Below are 25654 nucleotides of genomic sequence, written 5' to 3' on the forward strand. Positions count from 1 at the left end.
TCTGAAGACTGGGTAGTTTGCTGCAAACAATGGTTCGTTTGAGGTTGCACGGTTGTTTGAAGGCAAGTAGTGGGGATGTGGGGATGACCTTGGCAAGATGTTCATCGTCATCAATGACGTGTTGAAGGCTGTGAAGAAGATGACGTAGTTTCTCCGCTCCGGGGAAGTACTGGACGACGAAGGGTATTCTGTCGGTTGTGTCCCATGTTTGTCTTCTGAGGAGGTCGGTCCGGTTTTTCGCTGTGGCGCGTTGGAACTGTCGATCGATGAGTCGAGTGCCATATCCCGTTCGTACGAGGGCATCTTTCAACGTCTGTAGATGTCTGTTACGCTCCTCCTCGTCTGAGCAGATCCTGTGTATACGGAGCGCTTGTCCATAGGGGATGGCTTCTTTAATGTGTTTAGGGTGGAAGTTGGAGAAGTGGAGCATCATGAGGTTATCCGTGGGTTTGCGGTAAAGCGAAGTGCTGAGGTGACCGTCCTTGATGGAGACGAGTGTGTCCAAGAATGCAACTGATTTTGGAGAGTAGTCCATGGTGAGTCTGATGGTTGGATGGAACTTATTAATGTCATCGTGTCAACTACATTGGCGAGACCATGCAGACGCTGCGACAACGAATGAACGGACATCGCGCAACAATCACCAGGCAGGAATGTTCCCTTCCAGTCGGGGAACACTTCAGCAGTCAAGGGCATTCAGCCTCTGATCTCCGGGTAAGCGTTCTCCAAGGCGGCCTTCAGGACCCGCGACAACGCAGAATCGCCGAGCAGAAACTTATAGCCAAGTTCCGCACACATGAGTGCGGCCTCAACCGGGACCTGGGATTCATGTCACATTACATTCATCCCCCACCATCTGGCCTGCGAAATCCTACCAACTGTCGTGGCTTGAGACAATTCACACCTCTTTAACCTGGGGTTACCCCATCTCTGGATCTGTAAAGATTTAATCACCTGCTAATGCTCGCATTCCAAGCATTGTTTGGCATCTTTGAATTTGTCTATATATGTGTTTCTGGAACAGACCTCTTCATTCACCTGAGGAAGGAGCAGCGCTCTGAAAGCTAGTGACATCGAAACAAACCTGTTGGACTTTAACCTGGTGTTGTAAGACTTCGTACTGTATATAGTTAAACTTTGTAGAAACATAGAAAATAGAAGCAGGAGGAGCGCATTCGGCCCTTCGAACCTGCTCCGCCATTCGTTATGATCATGGCTGATCATCCAGCTCAGTAACCTAACCCTGTTCCTTCCCCCACCACCATATCCTTTGATCCCCTTCGCCCCAAGTACGATATCTGACTGCTTCTTGAAAACACGCAATGTTTTGGCCTCAACTACTTCCTGTGGTAACAAATTCCACAAGCCAACCACGCAAAAGAAATGTATCCTCCTCTCTGTCCTAAATGGTCTACCCCGTATCCCCAGCCTGTGACCCCTGGCTCACGACACACCCACCATCGGGAACATCCTTCCTGCATCTACTCTGTCTAGTCTTGTTAGAATTTTATATGTTTCTGATGTCCCCCCCCTCATTCTTCTGAACTCCAGCAAATTCAATCTCTCCTCGTACGTCAGTCCCGCCATCCCAGGAATTAGTATGGTAAACCTCTAGAGCAAGAACATACTACCTCAGATAAGGAGACCAAAACTACACATCATATTCCAGGTATGACCTCACCAAGGCCCTGTATAATTCCAGCAAGAAATCCCTGCCCTTGCACTCATCCTCTTGCCATGAAGGCCAACATGCCATTTACCTTCTTTACTGCCTGCTGTACATGCATGCATACTTCAGTGACTGGTGTACGAGGACACCCAGGTCACGTTGCACATTTCCCCTTTCATAATTTATGGCCATTCAGATGATAGTCTGCCTTCTGCTTTTGCTACCAAAGTAGATAACATTACATTTCTCCAATTTAGACTGCACCTGCCATTCATTTGCCCACTCGCGTAACTTGCCCAAATCACACTAAAGGATCTCTGCATCCTCCTCACAGCTCACCCTTCATGCAACATGGTGTCATCTTTTTGGAGATATTACATTTTGTTACCTCATCTAAATCATTAATATATATTGTGAATAATTGGCACCAATCCCTGTGGTACCCCACAAGTCACTGCTTGCCAATTTGAAAAAGGCCCATTAATTCTTGTCCAGTTCTGGACAGCCTTCTTTGAAGCAATGTCCAAGGTTGTGGGAGTGAGCGTGGAGCTGTGCCCGAAGGTGGCAGCCTTCGGGGTATCAGACCAGCCAGAATAATTTATGACGAAGGGGGCCACGCCCTGGCTTCCCTAATTGCCCGCTGAAGCATCCTGCTTGGCTGGCGCTCAGCACCACCCAAAGCTGTAGGCGACATATTCCAATAAAAATATTTCAAAACAAAAAAAGGGAATGGGGGTCAGGGGGTAGTTCTAATGTTTGGCTTTTGTAGATGGTTTTCAGTCTGCACGGTGATGCAGTGGTTAGCACTGCTGCCTCATTTTGAGGACCTGGGTTCGATCCCGGCCCTGGTTCACTATCCTTATGGAGTTTGCACATTCTCCTTGTGTCTGCAAGAGCTTCCCCCCTAACCCAAAGATGTGCAGGGTAGGTGAATTGGCCATGCTAAATTGCCCATTAATTGGATTTTAAAAAAAAAACTTCAATTCTTATCCCTTGGGTTCATTGCCATCCTTTTTTTTTAATCTAGAGTACCCAATTCATTTTTTCCAATTAAGGTGCAAATTAGCATGGCCAATCCACCTAACCTGCACATCTTTGGGTTGTGGGGGCGAAACCCACGCAAACACGGGGAGAATGTGCAAACTCCACACAGACAGTGACCCAGAGCCGGGATGGAACCTGGGACCTCGGCGTTGTGAGGCAGGAGTGCTAGCCACTGTGCCGCCGTGCTGCCCTATTTCAAGTAACCTCCTACAGCCCTTCAAGAGATTTGTGTTGTTCTTATTTCTAACCTCGTGTGCATCCCCCACTTCCTTTGCCCCATCATTGGTGGTCATTCCTACAGTCATCGAGACATGAAGCTCTGGAATTCTCTCCCCCTTTCTCCTTTAAGGTGCTTCTTGACCAAAGATGTAGTCACCTGTCCTACTATCTCCTTTGATTTGGTGTCAGTTATTGCCTTGGGATGTTTTGCTACGATAAAGGCATTAAATAAATGCAAGCTGTTGCTGTTGTCGTCCACGGTTGCAACAAATATAATTTGTCTACGCATCTTTTAATACTGTAACTCCCACTGGAAGGAGGGAGTTGTCGTCTTTTTTCCCCTCTGGTGTGATGTTGGAGCTGAAGGCGATGTAGATCCTTCATCATTATTATGCAAAATGGACTCTGTATTAAAATACTGTGGAAGAATTAAGTTTTGTGTCCCAGTAAGTTCGATGATCAAACACTACAGAGATGAGGAATTTCTTCAGCCAGAGGGTGGTGAATCTGTGGAACTCTTTGCCGCAGAAGGCTGTGGAGGCCAAATCACTGAGTGTCTTTAAGACAGAGATCGATAGACTTCCAGTGGTGGCCATTGGGTGAGTGGTCGCTTATTTGGTATCTCCAGCTCGTGGTGGACCTTGGGGACCTTTTTCTCCGATTTATGGTGGATTTGATTGACAAAACAGGAGACTGCTGAAATAGAGGAAAAGGATTCCCCACCAGTGTATGGATTTGTGGACCAGAGGTGGTCTGAAAAGGAGAGAACAACATTGGTCGAAGACTGGAATGGAGCCTGCGGCACAGGAGAATATGGCGGAGGGTCAGGAATCAAAGCTGTCGGCCCAGTGGTCGACGGAGCAACTGGTGGACTTTCTACAGGAGAAATTTGCTCAGCAAAGAAAGGAATACCTGGATCCGATTAAGATGGCGATTGACTGTATGGAGCAGAGACTGGAAACCAAGGGCCAGGCGATCCAGAAGATGGAAGAGGCGGTGGCTGAGCACGAGGAGCAGCTAGCCGCGATGGCGGTGGAGATGGGTCTGATGAAGGACCACCAGAAGAGGCTGCAAGAGAAAGTAGAGGATTTGGAGGACCGATTACGCAGGCAGAACCTGAGGATTGTTGGTCTGCCGGGGGGCAGCGAGGGATCGGACGCAGATGCATATGTGGCGTATATGTTCGAGAAGCTGCTGGGAGAAGGTGTGTTTGCTCGACCCTTTTGAGGTGGACAAGGTGCACAGAGCGCTGATGAGGAAGCCGCTGAGGAATGAGCCGCCGAGGGCGATGGTGGTACGAATACACCGGTTCCTGGACAAGAAACAGATCTTGAGGTGGGGCAGACAGACGAGGAGCTGCATATGGGAAGGCAACGAGCTGCGTATTTACCTGACTTGGGTGCGGAACTGGCCAAAAGAAGGGCGAGATTCAATTAGGTGAAATCGGCCCTCTTTTAGAAGGGGCTGAAGTTTGGTATGCTGTACCCAGCGCGTTTTGTAGGTCACTGATGAGGGCCAGGGACTTTGTTTCGAATCGCCAGGTGAGCTGATAAACTTTGTTAAGGACGGGATTGGCAAGTGATGGAGGACATTGAACTTGGGGGAGAGTAGTTCTGTTCTTGATCTGCTGCTAAATTTATTTTCTCGTTGGCAAAAGCCAAAGTTTGGGGCCAATGCTCTGTTTTGTTTGCGGGTTAACTTTGTTCTTAATGGGGGATGGTGGGTGGAATTTTCTTCTTTGTGTTTGTTGGGGATTGTGATGTTTTGCATGTGTATGTTCGAGCGGGGGGGTGAGGGAGATCAGTGGGGGTAGGATGCTTGGCACCATGGGCAGGGGCTACTAGGCTAGGTGGGTGGCCTAGCTCATGGAAGCGCAGTGGGGAGGGAGCAGGTGATCAGTTTGTTGAGGGGTTGGGATTGTTATTTTGTTTTGGGGGGAGGGGGGGGGCATTGATCTGCTGACAGGGGAGGATCTGGCACTTGGAGATAAATTGGGGGCAATGACGGCAGGCCAATAATGACGGAAGCCACTGAGGAATGAGCTGCCGGGGGCGATGGTGGTACGAATGCACCGGTTCCTGGACAAGGAACGGATATTGAGGTGGTCCAGGCAGACAAGATGCTGCATATGGGAAGGCAACGAGTTGCGTATTTACCAGGACTTGGGTACGGAACTGGCCAAAAGAAGTGCGAGTTTCAGCAAGGCGGGGGGGGGGTGCGTTTAGATCTGTGGAGCTTTGGACGGCCAAGATCAAAGGAGTTTTCTTTTTTCTCCCCCCATGTTCACAAAGTGTACTCCCAGATCTATTTTTTTCCGTTTTGGATAGGGCTTTCCTGGTGGGGGTGGTAGATGCTGAGTATTCAGCGATTGTTGTGTCAGACCATGCCCCACACTGGGTGGATTTCTGGGGGAGCACGGAGCGGGGCCAGGGCCCGCACTGGAGATTGTATGTAGGACTGTTAGCGGATGAGGACGTATGTGGGCGGGCGAGGGAGGCTATCCCGAATTATGTGGAGATAAATGACACGGGAGGTTTCGGCAGCAACGGTATGGGAGGCACTGAAGGCAGTAGTTAGGGAGAGCTGATTTCGGTGTGGGCTCAAAGGGAGAAGGTGGAGCGGGCAGAGATGGATAGGCTGGTTAGGGAGTGTCTCCAGGTGGACAGAACGTACTCTGAAGCCCCGGAGGCGGGCCTGTTGATGGAACGGCAGAAGCTGCAGATGGAGTTTGGTCTGATATCCACAGTGAAGGCGGTGGGACAGTTGAGGAAGGCGAGAGGGGTGGTGTATGAATATGGGGAGAAGGCCAGTAGGATGTTGGCACACCAGCTCAGGAAACGGGAGGCAGCCAGGGAGATAGGAAAAATGAAGGATAGAGGGGGGATCACGGTCTTTGACCCAGCGGGGGTGAATGGGGTGTTCAAGGAATTTTACAGTTGGCTGTATGAGTCGGAGCCCCCAGCTGGGTGGAGGAAATCAGGCAATTCTTGGAGGGTTTGGAGTTTCTGAAGGTGGTGGAGAGGCTGATAGCCCCGATTGAGATTGTGGAAGTAGTGGAGGGATTGGAGGCCGTTTAGTTGGACAAGGCACCGGACGGATACCCAGTGACATTTTCTAAGACTTTTTCTGGGGTGCTGGGTTCGCTGCTGGTGAGGGCATTTAATGAGGCTAGGGAGCAGGATGTTCTTTCCCCACAGGCTTCGATCTCATTGAACCTGAAGCGGGAGAAGGACCCAGAACAATGCAGGTCATATGGACCAATCTCCCTACTAAATGTAGACGCCAAACAGCTGGCCAAGATTTTGGCCTCGAGAATAGAGGATTATGTTCCGAGGGTGATAGGGGAGGACCAGACGGGATTTGTCAAGGGAAGGCAGTTAACGGCCAGCGATAGAAGGCTCTTGAATGTCATCATGATGCCCTCTTGAGAGGAAGGAGGTGGAGGTGGTGGTCGCTATGGATGCGGAAGGCCTTTGGCTGGGTGGAGTGGAAGTATTTGTGGGAGGTCCAGGGGGGATGAGACCGGGATGTCCATTTTCCCCATTGTTGTTTGCCTTGCCTATAGAGCCATTGGCAATGGCGCTGAGAGCATCAAATGACTGGAAGGGGCTAGTCGGGGTGGGGAGGGGATTGGAGCACATTGTCTCGTTTTATGCAGACGGCCTACTCCTGTATATTTCTGACCCATTAGGGGGATGGGAGAGATTATGTGGATCTTTGCGGAATTTGGCCGGTTCTCGGGGTATAAATTGAACATTGGTAAGAGTGAGGTTTTTGTGATCCAGGCCGGGTGGGGGATGGGACATGCTCCCATTGTCACTGGTGGGGAGTGTACAGACCATAAAGATGATGTTTCTCCCGAGATTCCAGTGTCTCCCTATTTCTATCCTAAAGGCCTTCTTTAAGCAGGTTAATGCAGTGATTTCTGGGTTTGTATGGGTGGGGAAAACCCCACGAGTGAGGAAAATGCTGTTGGAGCGGAGCTGAGGGATGGAGGATTGGCCCTACCGAACTTTAGGAATTACTACTGGCCGGCAAATATAGTGATGATCAGGTAGTGGGGGAGGGGTCATCGGGTGTGGAGTGCGTAGAGACAGCGTCTTGTAGGGGCACAAGCTTAGGAGCACTGGTAATGGCACCTGTCGTTCTCGCCGGCCCGGTACTCCACAAGCCCAGTGGTGGTGACGGCTCTGAGGGTATGGGTGCAGTGGTGGAAGCATATGGGAGTGGCGGGAGCGTCGGTGTGGGTTCCAATTTGTGGCAATCACCGGTTTGTACCGGGGAGGTTGGATGAGGGGTTTCGGAGATGGCAGCGAGCTAGGATTGAGAGGCTGGGTTATTTGTTTATCGATGGGAGCTTTCCTTGTTTGGAGGATTTGGAGGAGGAGTTTGAATTGCAGGGTGGGAATGTGTTTTGCTATCTGTAGGTGAGAGACTTTGTAAGAAGGCAGGTTTCGACCTTTCCGCTTCTACCGCCACGGGATACAGGACAAGGTAGTGTTAAAAACAGGAGTGGGGGAAGGGAAGGTCTCGGAAATTCATAAAGAGCTCATGGAGTAGGAGGGAACCCAGATAGGGGAGGTAAAGTGCAAGTGGGAAGATGAGCTGGGTAAGGAGCTAGAGGCAGGTCGGTGGGAGGAATACATCCTCATCATGTGCCAGGCTCAGCCTGATACAATTTAAGGTGGTTCACTGGGCACACATGACGGTGGCCCGGATGAGCTTTTTTGGGGGGATGGAGGGGACAGGTGTGTGGGGGAAGGCCCGCAAACCATGTCCACATGTTTTGGTCATGTCTGAAGCTTTGGGGACTCTGGCAAGGATTTGCTGATGTCATGTCAGTGGTATTAAGGACAAGGGTGGCGCCAAGTCCAGAGGTGGCGATCTTTGGAGTGTCGGAAGACCTGGGAGTCCAGGGGCCAAGAGAGGCTGACGTTTTGGCCTTTGCCTCCTTGGTAGACCGGAGACAGATCCTATTATCCTGGCGGGATTCGGAGCCCCCGAAAGTAGGGGTATCGGTTAGCGACATGGCTGGGTTTCTCAGGCTTGAGAAAATTAAGTTCGCCCTGAGACGATCAATGTTACGGTTCATTCGGAGGCGACAGCCGTTTATCGACTTCTTTGGGGAAAACTAAAACTGTTAGCAGATACGATAGGAAGGGAGGTTTAGTGGGGGGGGGGGTTTAGGGAACGGCGGGGGAGCTAGTTTAGTTTAGCTCAGGCGGGACCAGCGAGAAGAGATGGAGGGACTGGGGAAATGTGTGTATAAGCCATGTTGGCTGGGTGTGGTTGTGTTACGTACTGAATTATGTTTACATTTGTTTTTGTACTTTCTGTTATTATAAAATCATAAATGCCTTAAATGCTTTATATAAAAAAAAAAAGACAGAGATATAGATAGGTTCTTGATTTATAAGGGGATCAGGGGTTATGGGGAGAAGGCAGGGGAATGGGGATGAGAAAAATATCAGCCATGATTTAATGACGGAGCAGACTCGATGGGCCGAGTGGCCTAATTCTGCTCCTGCTCCTATGTCTTATGAACAGAGTACCAGTCTGCTCAGCCAGTTTCACAAGAAGCTTCTCAATATTTCTGAAATTAGTTCCCTTCAGTATGGTTTATGCATATTCTCTCCGTGTTTGCGTGGGTTTCGCCCCCCACAACGCAAAGATGTGCAAGGTATGTGAATTGGACACGCTAAATTGCCCCTTAATTGGAAAAAATGAATTGGATACTCTAAATTTATATATTAAATTTTTTTTTAAAATCAGTATGGTTTAGGCAAGAGCTTCCCAGTTCCGGTTTCCGACACATTCCGCGGCAGACCAGGATAATTGATATAATTTGTGCTTCATGCTATTTCGGAGGCTAGGTCCTGGAGACTCCATCTTCTGATTGCAAGAGATGGAAACAGCACAAAACCTAAAATGTATCAATCAGGGGAAGTGGGGCCTTCAACGAACCAGGGGCAAGGCTAATGTGGTGTATGTCCAATGTGTGAATCCAACACTCCAGCAGCCCTCTGGGAATCCCTGGTTAAGAACAAAAAATAATTACTTTTTTTTGGTTTGCCTCACAAAAGTGATGCTGCTGTTCTTTTGAAACATTTTTACTGCCCTCCATCGCTTACACTATAATACCAAGATTAATTATCTCACTAATAATGTAATTACACAAACAATATATTTCCCTGTCTCATTGTACAGAAGTGCATTGTTATTGCATTAGTTGTATGAGGACCCGCTGTTGTCTGCAAGCCCATTCCTTCTTTCGACATTTAATGAAGGGATTGTTGTTGAGGATAGTGGCTCCTTAATTTACAAGCAGTTTTGCTCCACTTTGCTTGTTAACTGCATCAAAACATAAGTGTGTCCTTTCAATCCACTTGCTTCAGCACTTCTCTCGATTGTTTCCTTTTTTCATGTCACAGTGCACATGTCTATTTGCTCCAATTAAACTAAGAATGTTTAATGTCGGTAGCTAAGCATATTCTTTTATTTAAGCATGAGTGAGTTCATTATTCCATTCTGAAATGTGTTCTTGTTTTTTTTTTTGTCTTCCAGCTGTATGTTGTATCCCAGTTCAAAATATTGATCTCTCTCTTAGGTAAGTGAATTGTCAATGTTTAACTTGTATGAACACAGTACAGTAATTTTAGGAAGATTTGTTTATTTATATTGCAATTTAATTATAATACCAAAAAATAGTTGAGCAGATGGTTGCTATTAATTTGTGTTTAATTATGTGCAGGTGATGGGCATTAAGTTGGGATGTACCTGAGCCCCTATAAAAATAGAATTGTAAAGTTAAGAGATGTATGCTTGTAATGTGTAACTCTAAATAAATGTGTATAAAGGTGGGCTATAGGTTGATCCTTAATCAACTGGCTTCCTGGAATAAAATAGTTCCCTCCTATATAACAAGGGCAATACAGTAGTACAGTGGTTAGCACAGTTGCTTCACAGCTCCAAGGTCCCAGGTTCGATTCCCGGCTTGGGTCATTGTCTATGCGGAGTCTGCACGTCCTCCCCGTGTGTGCGTGGGTTTCCTCCCACAGTCCAAAGATGTGCAGGTTAGGTTGATTGGCCATGATAAATTGCTCCTAGTGTCCAAAAAGGTTAGGTGGGGTTACTGGGATAGGGTGGAGGCATGGGCATAAGTTGGGTGCTCTTTCCAAGGGCCGATGCAGACTCAATGGGCCAAATGGCTTCCTTCTGCACTGTAGATTCTATGATAACAGTCTATTGCTTCTTTATCTGATGGACTTAATTAGATCTTCTGTTAGCTATGGCAACAAAATGGTCAAATTTATTTTGATGTCCTTGATGATTTGTTTCAAAATGTCAGAATGGAAAGATCCAAAAATGCAAATCTTTGTAGTGCTTGTTTCTTCAGACTTAATTTCTCTCCCTGCCACCTCCTGGGCGGGATTCTCCAATAATGGGGCTATGTCCCCACTCCAGTGTCAAAATGCGGGCGAATCACTCTGGACTTTCCTGAAGAAAGTCCAGAGTGTTTCTCCAACCCGAAGGGGGCTAGCAGTGCCCCGGAGTAGTCCTCGCAGCTCTGGCTGCCGATAAGGGGCCCTGCACTTCCGCGCGACACCAAAAAGATAGGCCCCCCCCCCGAGATCGCGCGCACCCGCAGATCGGTGGCCCCTGATCAATAGCCTCGTTGTTTGTGAAACCCCCCCCCCCCCCACCAGTGCGGCCGTGGACTGAGTCCGCAGCCGCCACGCCGAGTTTCCGACAGGTGAGACCATGAGAGACCCACGCCGCCGGGAACTCGGCCAGTCACACTTCGGAGAATCGCTGCGGGGGCCTCTTTCAATGGTCCCCTACCCGCGCCGCGTCGATTGTGCCAGAGAATCGCCCGAGCCACGTCGCGCCAGATTTCAGCGTCAACGCCCATTCTCCGCCCCTGTGCCAATCGCGATTTCGGTTCGGAGAATCCTGCCCCCTATCTTCCAAGGATTATCCTCCCCAGTTGATGAGGGACTAAGAAATGAGGTGGGCAGAATTTGAAAATAGAACTGCTACGAGGATTAAGTCCAAGGTTAAAAACTTGTGTCTTTTACTGAGATGAAAAGCATTTTTTAAAAACTGGAGTATAGTTGTTTAGGACAAGCAAGATGACATGGAGAGATGTGAAAGTGTAATATATTCATTATTGTTTTGATCTGAGGATAAATTGTGTTGAACAAAGTGAATTTGATCATTATTAAGACTCAATGTTGACTTTAAGCAGCTTAACAATTTAAACATATTAAATGATCTCTTATGTCAACCTGGTTTACCGTTTACCATATTATTTAAGTGTGAAATAAAATCCATAAAAATATGCCACTCAGACCACTGGTAGGAACAACTGACACCACCCAAGAATGTATCCATCGGAGGCCTTTATGAAGGTTTCTTTCCTTTTATTATCTTGTCCTGCCACCTTCAAAGCTTTGTGTTCATAAATCCCCAGATCTGTCTCCTAAATCCATTTAGTTTATATTGCATCTTCTCATTCTTGCCAAAATAAGTCACTTTACAATTCTCTGCAATAAATTGCACCTGCCATGTACCTTTACATTTTCTGGTCTGTCCATTTCTTTGCGAAGTCAAATACTATCCTTCTCACTCTTTAGTGCATTTCTGAATTCCGCACAACATGGCGGACCCACACCTCGGACTGTGAAATTATGCCCTGCACAGATACAAAGTTTTAACGTGCAGTTTTTCGCTTTAGCAGGGTTTGTAAATTAGGGACAATCCCCAAATCATGCTGCCTCCATTTTCATTTTATAATGGTTATTGAGCATGTTCAAAGTGTTGCTTTATTGCTTGCTCTGTTTGTCTACTAAACCACCTGCTCACACCTCCACTGCTGGCCGACCCTACCACTTCACACCCCACTCCCTCCTACTCTCAGCTCCTCTCACTCCCTTCCCTCCCCTCTTGTTGCACCTCTCCCTAGCTCTTGCTCACAGTGTAGGTTCGCGAGAGGGAAACCGGAAACTGAAGGTTGGGAGTGGGAAGCAACGAGTGAAAGAGGCAGCAAGCGGGGGAAGGTTGGGGAGGGAAGCGGCAAACAGGAGGGTCGATGAGTGGGAGAGTTTTTCTTAAAATTCCAATTAAGTGGCAATTTAGATTGAACATCTTTTTTGGGTTGTGGGGGTGAGACCCACCAATACAGACAATGGGAGAATGTGCAAATCCACACACACTGACCTGGGTCCGGGATCGAACCTGGGTCCTCAGCGCGATGAGGCTAGTATTCACCACTGCACCACAGTGCCACCTGATGAATGTGAGAGTTGGAGTAGGGAGGCTGCAAATGGGTGACCTGCAGGAAGAGTTGGGGAGGAAAACAGCAAGTGGAGGGTTAGTGAGTAGAAGTGTCAGGAAGAGTGGTTATTAATAATAATAATAATAATAATAATAATCACATTGTCACAAGCAGGCTTCAATAAAGTTGCTGTGAAAAGCCCCTAGTCGCCACATTCCAGCGCCTGTTCGGGGAGGCCGGTATGGGAATTGAACCCGCGTTGCTGGTCTTGTTCTGCATTACAAGACAGCTGTTTAGCCCACTGTGCTAAACCTGCCCCTATATTAGCCCTGGGACTGCAGCGCTGAGGACCCGGGTTTGAATCCCGGCCCTGGGTCACTGTCGTTTTGAATTTTGCACATTCTCCCCATGTCTGCATGGGTTTCACCCCTACAACCCAAAGATGTGCTGTTTAGATGGATTAGCTATGCTAAATTACCCCTTAATTGGAAAAGAAAAACAATTGGCTACTCTAAATTTATTTCTAAAATAAAGTGTCAGGAAGGGACGCTGGAGAGGATGCAGTTGGGAGGGTCAGGAGGTAGACCCGGAGTGGAAAATGGCGAGCTGTAGGTTGGAACCATCAAGTAGCAGGTTAGAAGAAAGAGTTAGTAAGTTAAGAAGATTTCCTGAGTTATTAGTAAGTTAGAGTTAGTAATCCCCCACCTTGTGTTTTCTTACGAGAAAGTGATTTTTGTTTGCACATCATTTTTTAAGAACACATTAGGGATAGCTGTATTCACAAGTCTGGGTAATTAATATATACCAATTTCAATCACCAAATATTTTGAATTAAGATCGAAAATTTCAGTTTTTTAAAAATTGACATACCAAGTTTAGTGTGAAATGAAATGAAAATCGCTTGTCACAAGTAGGCTTCAAATGCAGTTGCTGTGAAAGCTCCTAGTCGCCACATTCCGGCGCCTGTTCAGGGAGGCTGGTATGGGAATTGAACCGCGCTGCTGCCCTGCCTTGGTCTGCTTTAAAAGCCAGCTCTTTAGCCCTGTGCTAAACCAGCCCCAGTACTACAATGTCTGAAGTTATTCTCTGTAATATATAATGAAGTAAATAAGCATCACTTGCAATTCTCTGTGTAATAATCCACAGGAGGCAGGGGTTCCGTCACCACACCAGTATTTATTTGCGATGATTTATATACAAGAGCAGCTCCAAACAGTGCTGCTAGCATTCCAGTCAACTTAAGACTGCCTCACAAAGCCTACACAGGTGCTTATATGGGCCCCCTCAATGAGCTATCACGGTGATGTTTGGCTGTAGGATTCACTCCCAGGGTTAGTGGTTGAGATGGAACCTAAGGCAACATTTTCAATTTAGATAGAGCAATGAAGGAAAGGGTATGGGAATAGGATGGGAAATGTGATTAGAGCTGTTTACTCTTGAGAAGGGTAAACAACAGTTGGGACTGTTTGGGACGAATGACCTGTTTCTGAGTTGTAGCTCATGTATTCTGTGTATATGGCTTTAATCTATTCAGCATTGTTTATACTTCAATAAGGTCCTCTGGTTGGCTTTCAAAGTCCTGTCCTATGCACCCTCTTACTTCATCCCTTAAATATTATGAAGCAGCCTGTTACTTTACTCTTTAACACAATCTGTGTGTTAAATTAAATCTTTAGTATTGGAATATAAAAGTGATTAAATCCTTGAACTTGCATGTTATTGAAAATAAGAAGTCCTGGACTCTGATAAAAAGGAAATCTTGTATTAGTTTTTTTTTTTCTCTTCCTTTCCTGGAAATTTTGACTGATAATGGAGTATGAGAGAGTTTCATACGCACTGGCCAGTTTTTTAAAAACTAGGTTCATAGGAAAGCTATATGATGAGTGAGATTTATTGCGCATACTGACCCCAGGCCTGTCCTCGCCAGCTGTCCACACAAGTGCATTTCCAACTAAGGTCATTAGATTGTGATTAGGAGCAAGAACTCTTGACTTATTTGCCCTTTCCAGACGAGGTGAAGTTAACTGTAGCTCTCTAATTGCCATTTCAGTTAGCACAAACTAACAATCAAGCTTGAGGCCCTCTGTTTCAGACTGCTTTTACCAGTTAATTCATGTGATGTCTTCTTTATCCCCTTAAGTCTGACTATATTGTTACATATTTCAGACATTTATTTTATATAACAAAAATAATCACTCTTCTGCATAAAGTCCAACGTTTTTTTTCTTCCACAAATATGTAACGGGCTTTATTTCATTATCTGACTTCCTATGATCATGTGACAATGGTTTGAGGAATTGCTATAAACGGATCACATTGTGAGTAATTCAAATCTGCTGACTGAAAACGTGCCTGTCTGTGCTCTGATACAGTGAGTGTCATATTAAAACAAATTAGCACCTATCTTTGTACATTTTCCCCTTTCCTTGCCACAAAATCTAGGATAAATTAAGTTTCTTAAGTTTTTAAAACCGTCCTCATTGTAAATGTGCACACGCCTATATACTAAAGCACAGCTATAGATTCATGCACATGGTTTTATTCTATTGAACGTTTCATGGATTAACGGTTCTGAACTATTTGCAAACTAATGTGTTGCACGGGATGGATATAGTATAATTTTCTTGTTAATAAGAATTTAATTTAATTTCTCTGGGAGACCATTACAGTAACTTCCAACATGTGTGAAATGAAACACATTGTACAACAATTTTAGCAGTGAGAAGCCAATATCCTAGTGGAGAGCATCAGGATAATACAAAAAATTGTTTTAATTGTTCTCTTGTCAGAGGAGGGAAGACTGAGGCGGTGAGGATTTTTTAGGTTCTGAAAACTCTAGTAGAAAATGCTGAAGTAATTTTGATATCACCTTGTAGAACTTTGGTCGATATAATTGTGTTAGTTTTATTCTGCATTTGTTAAGCTGTGACAAACATCCAGTAGCACAGTTATAGTTTTTTTTAATAAATGCTTTTTTAAAAAATATATATTTTATTCAAATTTTTTTTCGGCCAAACAAAACAGTACAAAAATTTTCCCTTTTACAACAATAAAACAGTATAAATAATAGTGACCATTTTTAACAAATAAATAAATAATATATAAACTAAATGGCAACTGCCATAACAAAATATGAACTCTCCCAAATAATAAAGTCAAACAAGCCAATATACATGTCCAAGTAAAAATATCCATACAAAAACACCCCTGAGGACCCCCCCCCCCCCCCCCCCCCCGGGTTGCTGCTGCTACTTTCCCAGTTCCTTTATCGTTCTGCGAGATAGTCAATGAACGGTTGCCACCGCCTGGTGAACCCTTGAGCCGAACCCCTTAGTGCGAACTTTATCCGTTCCAGTTTTATAAACCCTGCCATGTCCCGGCCTCCACGCCCGGGGGTTTAGCTTCCTTCCACATTAACAATATCCTTCGCCGGGCTACTAGGGACGCAAAGGCCAAAACATCAGCCTCTCTCTCCTCCTGCACTCCCGGCTCTTCTGCAACCCCGAATATAGCCAACCCCCAGCTTGGCTCGACCAGGACCCCCACCACCTTCGAAAGCACATTTGCCACCCCCCCCCCCCCCCCCCCCCCCCCCAGAACCCATGCAGTGCCGAGCATGACCAAAACATGTCGGTGTGGTTCGCTGGGCTTCTCGCGCATCTCCCGCACCTATCCTCTACCCCGAAAACTTTACTGAGCCTTGCTCCGGTCATATGCGCCCTGTGCAAGACCTGGAATTGTATCAGGCTAAGCCTGGCACACGAGGACGAAGAGTTTACCCTGCGTAGGGCATCTGCCCACAGCCCCTCTTCGATCTCTTCCCCCAGCTCTTATTCCCATTTTCCCGTCAGCTCATCCACCATGATCTCCCCCTCGTCTCTCATTTCCCTGTATATATCTGACACCCTACCATCCCCCACCCATGTCCCCAAAATCACTCTATCCTGAATCTCCTGCGTCGGGAGCTGCGGAAATTCCCTCACCTGTTGCCTCACAAAAGCCCTCAATTGCATATACCGAAATGCATTCCCCTGGGGCAGCCCGTATTTTTCCGTCAGCGCTCCCAGACTCTCAAACGTCCCGTCTCGGAACAGATCCCTCAGTTGCACAATCCCTGCTCTCTGCCATGTTCTAAATCCCCCATCTATTCTCCCCGGGAAGTAGTCGGACCTCTGCCTGTTCGTGATCACACTTGCCACCGGGGCCCTATATAGCAGCTGTACCCATCCAATAAACCCTTCTCCAAAACCAAATCTCTTCAACACTTCCCATAGGTAGTCCCACTCCACTCTGTCAAATGCTTTCTCAGCGTCCATCGCCACCACTATCTCCGCCTCCCCCTCCGGCGGGGGCATCATCATCACCCCTAGCAGCCTCCGTATATTCGTGTTCAACTGTCTCCCCTTAACGAACCCAGTTTGATCCTCGTGGACCACCCCCGGGACACACTCCTCTATCCTTGTCGCCATCACCTTGGCCAGGAGCTTAGCATCCACGATCAGGAGGGAAATAGGCCTGTAAGACCCGCACTGCAGCGGGTCTTTTTCCTTCTTTAAGAGTAACGATATCGTCGCCTCCGACATAGTCGGGGGCAACTTCCCCCTTTCCCTGGCCTCATTAAAGGTTCTCATCAAAAGCGGGGCCAGTAGGTCCATGTATTTCCTATAAAATTCCACCGGGAACCCATCCGGTCCCGGGGCCTTCCCCGCCTGCATGCTCCCAATCCCCTTTACCACCACCTCCACCTCAATCCGTGCTCCCTCTCCTGCTCCTCCACCTTCGGGAATTCCAGCCGATCTAGGAAATGCATCGTTCCCTCCTTCCCTTCTGGGGACTGAGCCTTATACAGCCTCTCGTAGAATGCCTTAAACACCCCGTTCACCCTCTCCGCTCCCCGTTCCATCTCACCTTCCTCATCCCTCACCCCACCTATCTCCCTCGCCGCTCCCCTCTTCCTCAGTTGTTGGGCCAGTAACCGGCTCGCCTTCTCTCCATACTCATATTGTACTCCCTGTGCCCTCCTCCACTGTGCTTCTGCCTTGCCTGTGGTCAGCAGGTCAAATTCCATATGTAGCCTTTGTCTTTCCCTGTACAGTCCCTCCTCCGGAGCCTCTGCATATTGCCTGTCTACCCTCAGAAGTTCTCTCAACAGTCGCTCCCTTTCTTTGCTCTGTTGCTTCCCTTTATGGGCCCTTATGGATATCAGTTCCCCTCTGACCACCGCCTTCAGCGCCTCCCAGACCACTCCCACCTGGACCTCTCCGTTATCATTAAGCTCCAGGTACCTTTTTGATACACCCCCTCACCCTTCGATTTACCCCCTCATCCGCCAACAACCCCATATCCAATCTCCAGAGTGGGTGCTGCTCCTTTTCCTCTCCTACCTCCAGATCTACCCAATGTGGAGCGTGGTCATGTACTCCATCCCTGTCACCTTCGGAATCGGTGCCCTTCCCAGGACAAAAAAGTCTATCTGTGAATACACCTTGTGAACATGGGAGAAAAATGAAAACTCCTTACTCCTAGGCCTAATAAATCTCCAGGGGTCTACTCCTCCCATCTGCTCCATGAAGTCCTTAAGCACCTTGGCCGCTGCCGGCCTCCTCCCGGTCTTAGACCTAGACCGGTCCAGCCCTGGATCAAGCACCGTATTGAAGTCTCCCCCCATTACCAGCTTTCCCGCCTCCAGGTCCGGGATACGCCCCAGCATACGCTTCATGAAGTTTACACCCCCCCCCCCCCCCCCCCAAATGTCAACTAGCCATCCCCTTTTCTAACCCAGCTCCTCACCCGGTTCCCACGTACCCGTATATCCCACCGACGGTGCTCTCCCGTCCTGAACACCCCGCCCCATAACAGCTCCCCCTTCCCCTTAGCAGCAGCAACCCAGTTAACTCTTTTCCCCCCCCCCCCGCTAGATCCCTTTCTAGCATAGTTGCACCCCCCATATTGCTCCCAGAAGTCAGCAAACTCTGGCTGACCTCCGCTTCCCCCGTTTGTCCTCGGCCCCTCATTGTGCGAGGCCCCCTCCTTCCTGCGTCCCCGTTCCCGCCACAATTACCATAGCGCGGGAGCAAAGCCCGCGTTTCCCACTCTGCCCCGCCCCTGATGGCGCAGTTCCCTCCTCCTTCCCCTTTCCTTCCCACCAGCGCCCAGTTCCCCATACTCCCCCCGACCCCCCCCCCCCCCACACGAGGGGAAAAGAGAAAAGTTACAAAATTTTAAAAATTCCCCCCCTTCCCCTTCCTCGTCCCACATAATCACCCCACCACTTTATTACAGAAGCTTTTTCTCCCGCCAGACTATTCCAGCTTCTCGTCCACAATGAATGTCCACGCCTCTTCTGCCGTCTCAAAGTAGTGGTGCTTCCCTTGGTGTGTGACCCACAGTCTTGCCGGCTGCAACATCCCAAATTTAACCTTTTTGTGGAGCACCGCCTTGGCCCGGTTGAAACTTGCCCTCCTTCTCGCCACCTCCGCACTCCAATCCTGGTACACGCGGATCACCGTGTTCTCCCACCTACAGCTCCGAGTTTTCTTCGCCCATCTTAGAACCATCTCTGTGTCATTGTAGCGGTGAAACCTCATCACTATGGCTCGATGTATTTCTCCTGCCTTCGGTCTTCGCGCCAGAACTGGATAAGCTCCCTCCACCTCCAAAGGGCCCGTCGGGGCCTCCGATCCCATTAGCGAGTGAAGCATCGTGCTCACATATGCCCTGACGTCCGCCCCCTCTGTGCCTTCGGGAAGACCCAAGACTCTTAAATTCTTCCTCCTCTAGTTATTCTCCAGGGCTTCCAACCTCTCCACACACCTTTTGTGCTGTGCCTCGTGCGTCTCTGTCCTTACCACCAGGCCCTGTATTTCATCCTCATTCTCCGCAGCCTTTGCCTTCACGACCCGAAGCTCCAACTCCTGGGTCCTCTGCGCCTCCTTTTGCAAGACAGTTAATATTATCGCACAAAATTAATTAATACACACTGGATGAAGTAAGATTTTCCTACAAAATATAGGCAGCCGGCTCGTAACATTGCTGACATTGGTTTGAGTGGAGAAAGGGTGTTTTTAATTACCTTCAAATATTTTCTCTTCCTACAGAAAGTAATATTTATGTCCATGACTTACTCACATTCCAACAAATTACAATGGTTACAAAGGCCAAGGGTGCCAGTCTATTCTCATGTGACTTGAAGGTAAGTGGCAAGGTGTACGAAAACTGCAGTATTGCTTATGCTTTGCAGGAGTACAGGAGGTCCCCCCCCCCCAAAAAAAAATCTATAATGTTGATGCTGGCACATCTTGCATTCTTTTCTCCCTCACTCCTCTCTCTCCTCTCTCTCTCTCTTTCTCTCGTGCACTGAGAGTAATTGTAATTCTCAGCTAAGGGAAGCTGTCTCAGTTGAGACCATGAATCTAAACATGGGACCCGCAAATCAACATGGATTAGTGCTACACCAGGAAGTGCCTTTACCTGCTATTGTATTCTGAAATACTGGCACAGAATGCATGGATGTGAGCACAATCCAGCAATTAGGAAATGATTCCAGTCATAGTTTAAAAAGTCAAGGCCTGTAGCATGTCTTTACTTTGAAATACATTTGTATGCTAGGCATCAAACTTTTGTTGCCTCATTAAACCCTTTATTTTGTATTTCTACCATGCTGTCCCTCGTCCCATTTTAAATTTTGGTTCCTTGTCTTTCTGCCTTCCCTGGGCATTTATGTTTTGCTTTCGTGAGGAAGAAAGGAGAAATTGCTCCAATGTTGAGGTGGGTGAGATTGTGAATCTGGTTTGTAGATAGTCCTGTAAGCTGTCCTGCTGCTTATGCTTTCTTAACCAGTCCCATTCATCTCTTACTTTGATAACCTTTCCCGTACCAGCTTCCCCAAACAGGTGCCGGAATGTGGCAACTAGGGGCTTTTCACAGTAACTTCATTTGAAGCTTATTTGTGACGAGCAATTTTCATTTCATTTTAAAAGCTAAGAGTTACATCCTCAAGCTACAAAACTGACTGGCAGATTCTGTTTTTTTCATTCATTCATGGGATATGAACATTTTTGACAAGGCCAGCATTTTTTTGCTCATTCCTAGTTGCACTAAAGCTGTTCCTGATATGCTTTTTTGCACTCCATTGCTTTTATATATCAGTATATCAAATGCACATGGAATCTCATAATTGACAATATTCTACGAATGAAGGAAAGGATTTTAATTTTTGTGGTTAGAGTTTAACTGACTGGCCCCATCTCTTATAGACGTATTGTCTCCGAGGTGGGTTAAGTTTTTGTGGTTAGCAGTAAGCTCTGGTAATTAAACTAATAAACCATTTTTGCATGAGCTTGGAAACTGGCAATCGAATCACCCACAGCAGGCAACTTCCATGAGCCTGCTCATGTTTTTACCTGACACATTGAACAAATGTACACATGCGCATGTGTACGAATCAAAAGTAGGGGTAATTTCCCATTTTCTTCTTCTCTAACTCGGGTACCATGGCTAATCAAATCACCCCTGCTGCCATCATGCCTGAGATCAGCACAAACTTGCCTCTTCTGACTTGGTTGTGAGGCTCAACCACTTGTTCCCTAAACAGCCATTGAACTAAAGTTTGATCTTTGGATTTGAAAATTAGTTTGCTATCTTGCTTCTGATTGTAGGCAAGGAAGATGTGGTCACTGTTACAAGAATGGAAAGTAAATTTTGTGTAGATTCAGTGTAAATAATGTCAGTTTATGAACTGGAATTTTAACTCATGGATTTATGTTACATGGTACACCAATTACATAAGAACAAGTGTATAAAATATATATTCTGCATACATTTTCATCGAGTAGGAAATCGGAGTAGCTGTGTGCTTCTTTGGATCAATTGATAACATGCATTCTCTTTTCAGCGATCTAACGGTGATGAGCTGATTCTCAATATGTGTGTAGCTGTGAAGAAGAAACTTCAGCTCTACTACTGGCGAGACCGGGAGTTTCATGAAACACAGGTGAGGCATCCTCAGTTGAGGGTGGTTCTAAGAAAATAGACTTAAAAAGTAGATGAGGCATATCTGGAAACTGTGGGCTTCTGAACGATAAATAGAAGTGCAGTAATGTTTTAACTACAAAATTAGTCATTTGTTCCATCTTCCAACTCCTAAAATGGCCAGTCTCTTGAGTAATTTGCAATTTCATTAATGTTACTGAATTGGATCAAACAGGTTCCCCTTTGATGTTGAATGAGCAAAAAATATGGGGCGTGATCCCTTGGCCACACTGCACCCAAAAAGCAGCACGCCATGGCGCATCGTGGCCGGTAAATGACAAGAGATCCCGCTCCCGGGATCTACCCAACTCGCCTCGTCTTGCGAGATCTAACGTGATCTTGTGAGATGTCATGTTGTGAAGCCCGCCCATTGTGGGCAGGCTTTTGGCAAATTTGCATATTAATGAGACAGCTACTCATTTAAAATACAGTCCCCTGAGGTAACCAAAGTGTTGGGATCTATCCCCTTCGCCTTGGAGACTTCAGGCAAGCACCGTTCCAGTGCTGGTCTCCCAAACGGACTAGACAGAAGGGTATCCGTGGGGATATTCCAGGGGATTGGAGGCCCCCAGGTGCATGCCCTCTGGACAGCGTGGCACCCTGGCAATGCCACCCTGGTGGTACCAGCTTGGGAGTGCCACCTGGGTGCCAGCCTGACAATGCCATCTTTTGTGCGACGGTGATCAGGTGGGGGTGTCCTGCGTGAGTGAGCAGTGGGGTGCCCGGGGACCTCCCTTAGTGAGCTGGGGCTGGGGAGGGGGTCATGTCGGGGGCTCGAGAGATCGGGACACCATTTTAAAATTGGGTCCTGATCTTTCCCTGCACTGACTAATTTTGGCAAGCAGAGCTCCTCCATACAGGAAACGGACACGGGACTAAGTGTGGCCTCTGCCACATGTTCCCCGCTGGGGTCCCGTATATAACTGGAGTCATGCTTGATAGCATTGTGTTTCTCGGCACTGCGAGTGTCGGGAAACACACAGCTAAACATGCTCACTATGGGACATAGTTCTCCTTTGGTTAAACCGTGCCCATTGGCCGTGATGCCATGGATAATGCTGTTCCTCTTCAAAACCGTGCCCAGGGATCTTTTGCATCCTGTTACAATTCTGGGCCAGAACCCGAATTGTGGAGGAAGATCTGGTTCAGGACAAATAATGTTTAGATTAAAGTAGACAGAGTTTGAGATTAACACTCTTACCAGATGAATAATGCCACAATTCTGTGTTTGGAACAAACAAAAATAAACTTTACCATACAAGTTCAGAAACAACTTACAATATCTACCTTTATATTTTAAGATCCAAGGGTAAGTATGAGGTACATTGAATGACCAGGCAAACTGTTCAAACACTCCCACACTACACAATAAGTGACGGATGTGCCCAAAAATCAATTCCAAGGATTCTTCAACAACCCACCGAGGTGTCAAGTCATATTAAGCCTACCAGTCCAGTGAAAATTCATCTTTCTCGTGAGGGTTTCCAGTCACCACTTTCAAAGAGCTCATCTTGGAATTCTCTCCAACAGTTGGTTCACTGACAGCCCACCTCGCAGGTTTTCATTCTGCCCTTGCGAGACTTAGTTCCCCTGGATTTCCAAGTACACTTGAGCATCAACTTACAAGTACAATTTCAGATTTTGGCTGTGCCAAACAGAACACCATAGCTCCAAAGGTTGTCTCAACAGCCTACTGCACAGAGTCGCCAACCTTCAGCTGCCTTCATGGATTTTAAGGACTTTTTCTGAGCCCTCTTTGATTTTCGGTGTTTTCCTTGAGCTCATTTCACTGAGCCTCCTCCCCTCGGCCCTTTCTTTAACTTTGAGCTTGTTTCTCTGCTTTTTTCTTTTAACTTAACTGTCCATGTTTCTGTCCCTTTCAATCTTTGTCCCTCACATAGGACACTTGCTGGCTGACTGATTCAAACTAACTGTTCACGGTACCTTGAACTGACCTGGTGACCTATCAAAACAATCCAAATCCGATCCTTGTTACTCGAGAGGAACAAACGTATCAAGCGTGAAACAGCCTGTAACTTTTATCTACACAGCCAGCAAACTTGCATAACACACTGGAACATCCTGTACTTTAACTCTCTCCACAGGGAGATACTTACATAGCACACAATGAATGGATTCCATAACCACCCATCTGAGCAGGCAGGTCGGTCCCGCGGTTTAAGGTCTCATAGGAATGACCACACCTACACAGAAGTAGTCTCTTGGCACCGTACTGAATGTCAGCCTTAATTTTTGTTCTCAAGCTCTGAAGTGGGACTTGGATCTGAAATGTTGTGATTCTGAGGCAAAAGTGCTATCCGCAGAGCCACAGCTCCCACTAAACATGCCTCTGTAACATAGTTTACATTTTGACCTGGGAACATAATGCTATGTTGGGAATTTGGTGTAAGTGGGAATTTGGTGCAGAGGGCCAAGGAGGAGGTGCTGCTTTTTATTGTTTTCCCTCTAGTAGCTGATGAGCTCTTTTGTCCCCAACCTCCGACAGTAACATGCCTCATTAGTTCAGCTATTTAAATTTGGAACTAATTGATTAAATAAGGTCAGACAGATGTGGCAGGGCTGATGGTGCGCCATGGGGCAACTTTTGGGAACCAAATAGTTGTCCCGGACAACTATATCTGCGGTAAACAATTTCACCTCAGTTTCAATTTGAGCAATTTCACCTCGCGAACATCTGGCTTTTCCCCATGTTCAATATATACCCCGAAAAATTGCCAAATTCCCCCAGGATTCGCATTACTTCCCCCATCCCCTCCAACGGGTCTGAAATACACAAGAGCAAATACCCCGACCTCATCCGGTTTGTACGCACACTAGCTACTGGTGCCTGATAGAGCAACCGCTCCCAGTCAATAAAGCCCTCAGCAAACCCAAACCTTCCCAGCGCCTCCCACAGGTAATTGCACTCCACCCGATCAAAAGCCTTCTCCGCATTCATCGCTACCACCAACTCCTCTCCTTCTGAGGGCATCATAATAACATTTAAAAGCCTTCGAACATTGGCCTTGAGTTGCCGGCCCTTTACAAATCCCGTCTGGTCTTCCCCTTTCACCCAAGGGACACAGTCCTCTATCCTTGTGTGAGTTCTCCCAGTGAGACAGAGAAGTCAGCCAGAGTGAGACAGCAAAGAGTGAGTTTGGGAATTTGAATCGAGGTGGGAATTGAATTGAATTAAATTGAATCAGTAAGGCAGCTCCTTTTAAATTTCAGGAGTTTAAATTAATTTATATTAAGCTAGTATTGGGCATTGGACAGTGTAGGTTAACAAGGGCCGTCCCACCCACTCACATAACTGGTTGGCAGTTAAGTGTCAGTCACTTTAATCTACTTTGATCTGAAAGCAGGTGGGGGAGGGGGGTCAATTCAGGACAGTTTAAAAAGAGCAACTTGTAACTCACTCCCAGTGAGACAGAGAAGACAGCCAGAGTGAGACAGCAAAGAGTGAGTTTGGGAATTTGAATCGAGGTGGGAATTGGGGAAATTGAAATTGTTCAAGTTAACCGAAAGTTTAAGACATGGCAGGAGAGCTCAGACCCGTGTCATGCTCCTCGTGTGCGATGTGGGAGCTCAGGGACACGTCCACTGTCCCTGGTTCCTTCACGTGCAAGAAGTGTGTCCAGTTGCAGCTCCTGTTAGACTGCTTGACGGCTCTGGAGCTGCGGATGGACTCACTTTGGAGCATCTGCGATGCTGAGGACGTCGTGGATAGCACGTTTAGCGAGTTGGTCACACCGCAGGTGAAAGGTACTGAGGGAGATAGTAAATGGGTGACCAAAAGACAGAGCAAGAGTAGGAAGGCAGTGCAGGTGTCCTCTGCGGTCATCTCCCTGCAAAACAGATATACCGCTTTGGATACTGTTGAGGGAGATGTCTCACCAGGGGAAGGCGGCAGCAGCCAGGTTCATGGCACCGTGGCTGGCTCTGCTGCGCAGCTGGGCAGGAAGAAGAATGGCAGGGCTATAGTTATAGGGGACTCAATTGTAACGGGAATAGACAGGCGGTTCTGTGGACAAAATCGAGACTCCAGGATGGTATGTTGCCTCCCTGGTGCAAGGGTCAAGGATGTCTCGGAGCGGCTGCAGGACATTCTGGGGGGGGGGGGGGGGAGGGTGAACAGCCAGCTGTCGTGGTGCACGTAGGCACCAACTATATAGGTAAAAAACGGGACAAGGTCCTACAAGCTGAATTTAGGAAGCTAGGAGTTAAACTAAAAAGTAGGACCTCAAAGGTAGTAATCTCAGGATTGCTACCAGTGCCACGAGCTAGTCAGAGTAGGAATGTCAGGATAGAGAGGATGAATACGTGGCTCGAGAGATGGTGCAAGAGGGAGGGATTCAAATTCCTGGGACATTGGAACCGATTCTGGGGGAGGTGGGACCAGTACAAACTGGACG

General features: G+C 47.2%; 1 protein-coding gene across 2 annotated transcripts in view; it reads left to right on the plus strand.

The window, feature by feature from the left end:
- Positions 1-25654, plus strand: part of vps39 (VPS39 subunit of HOPS complex) — a 233704-nt gene that overhangs the window by 26854 nt on the left and 181196 nt on the right. For both annotated transcript variants that reach the window (XM_072486723.1, XM_072486733.1), the window contains exons 4-6: positions 9497-9539; positions 19307-19401; positions 21103-21201. In XM_072486723.1, coding sequence (XP_072342824.1) covers positions 9497-9539; positions 19307-19401; positions 21103-21201 — 237 coding nt within the window. The remainder of the gene's footprint in view (positions 1-9496; positions 9540-19306; positions 19402-21102; positions 21202-25654) is intronic.

This window comes from Scyliorhinus torazame, chromosome 2, assembly GCF_047496885.1.
Source record: "Scyliorhinus torazame isolate Kashiwa2021f chromosome 2, sScyTor2.1, whole genome shotgun sequence".
NCBI lineage: Eukaryota > Metazoa > Chordata > Chondrichthyes > Carcharhiniformes > Scyliorhinidae > Scyliorhinus > Scyliorhinus torazame.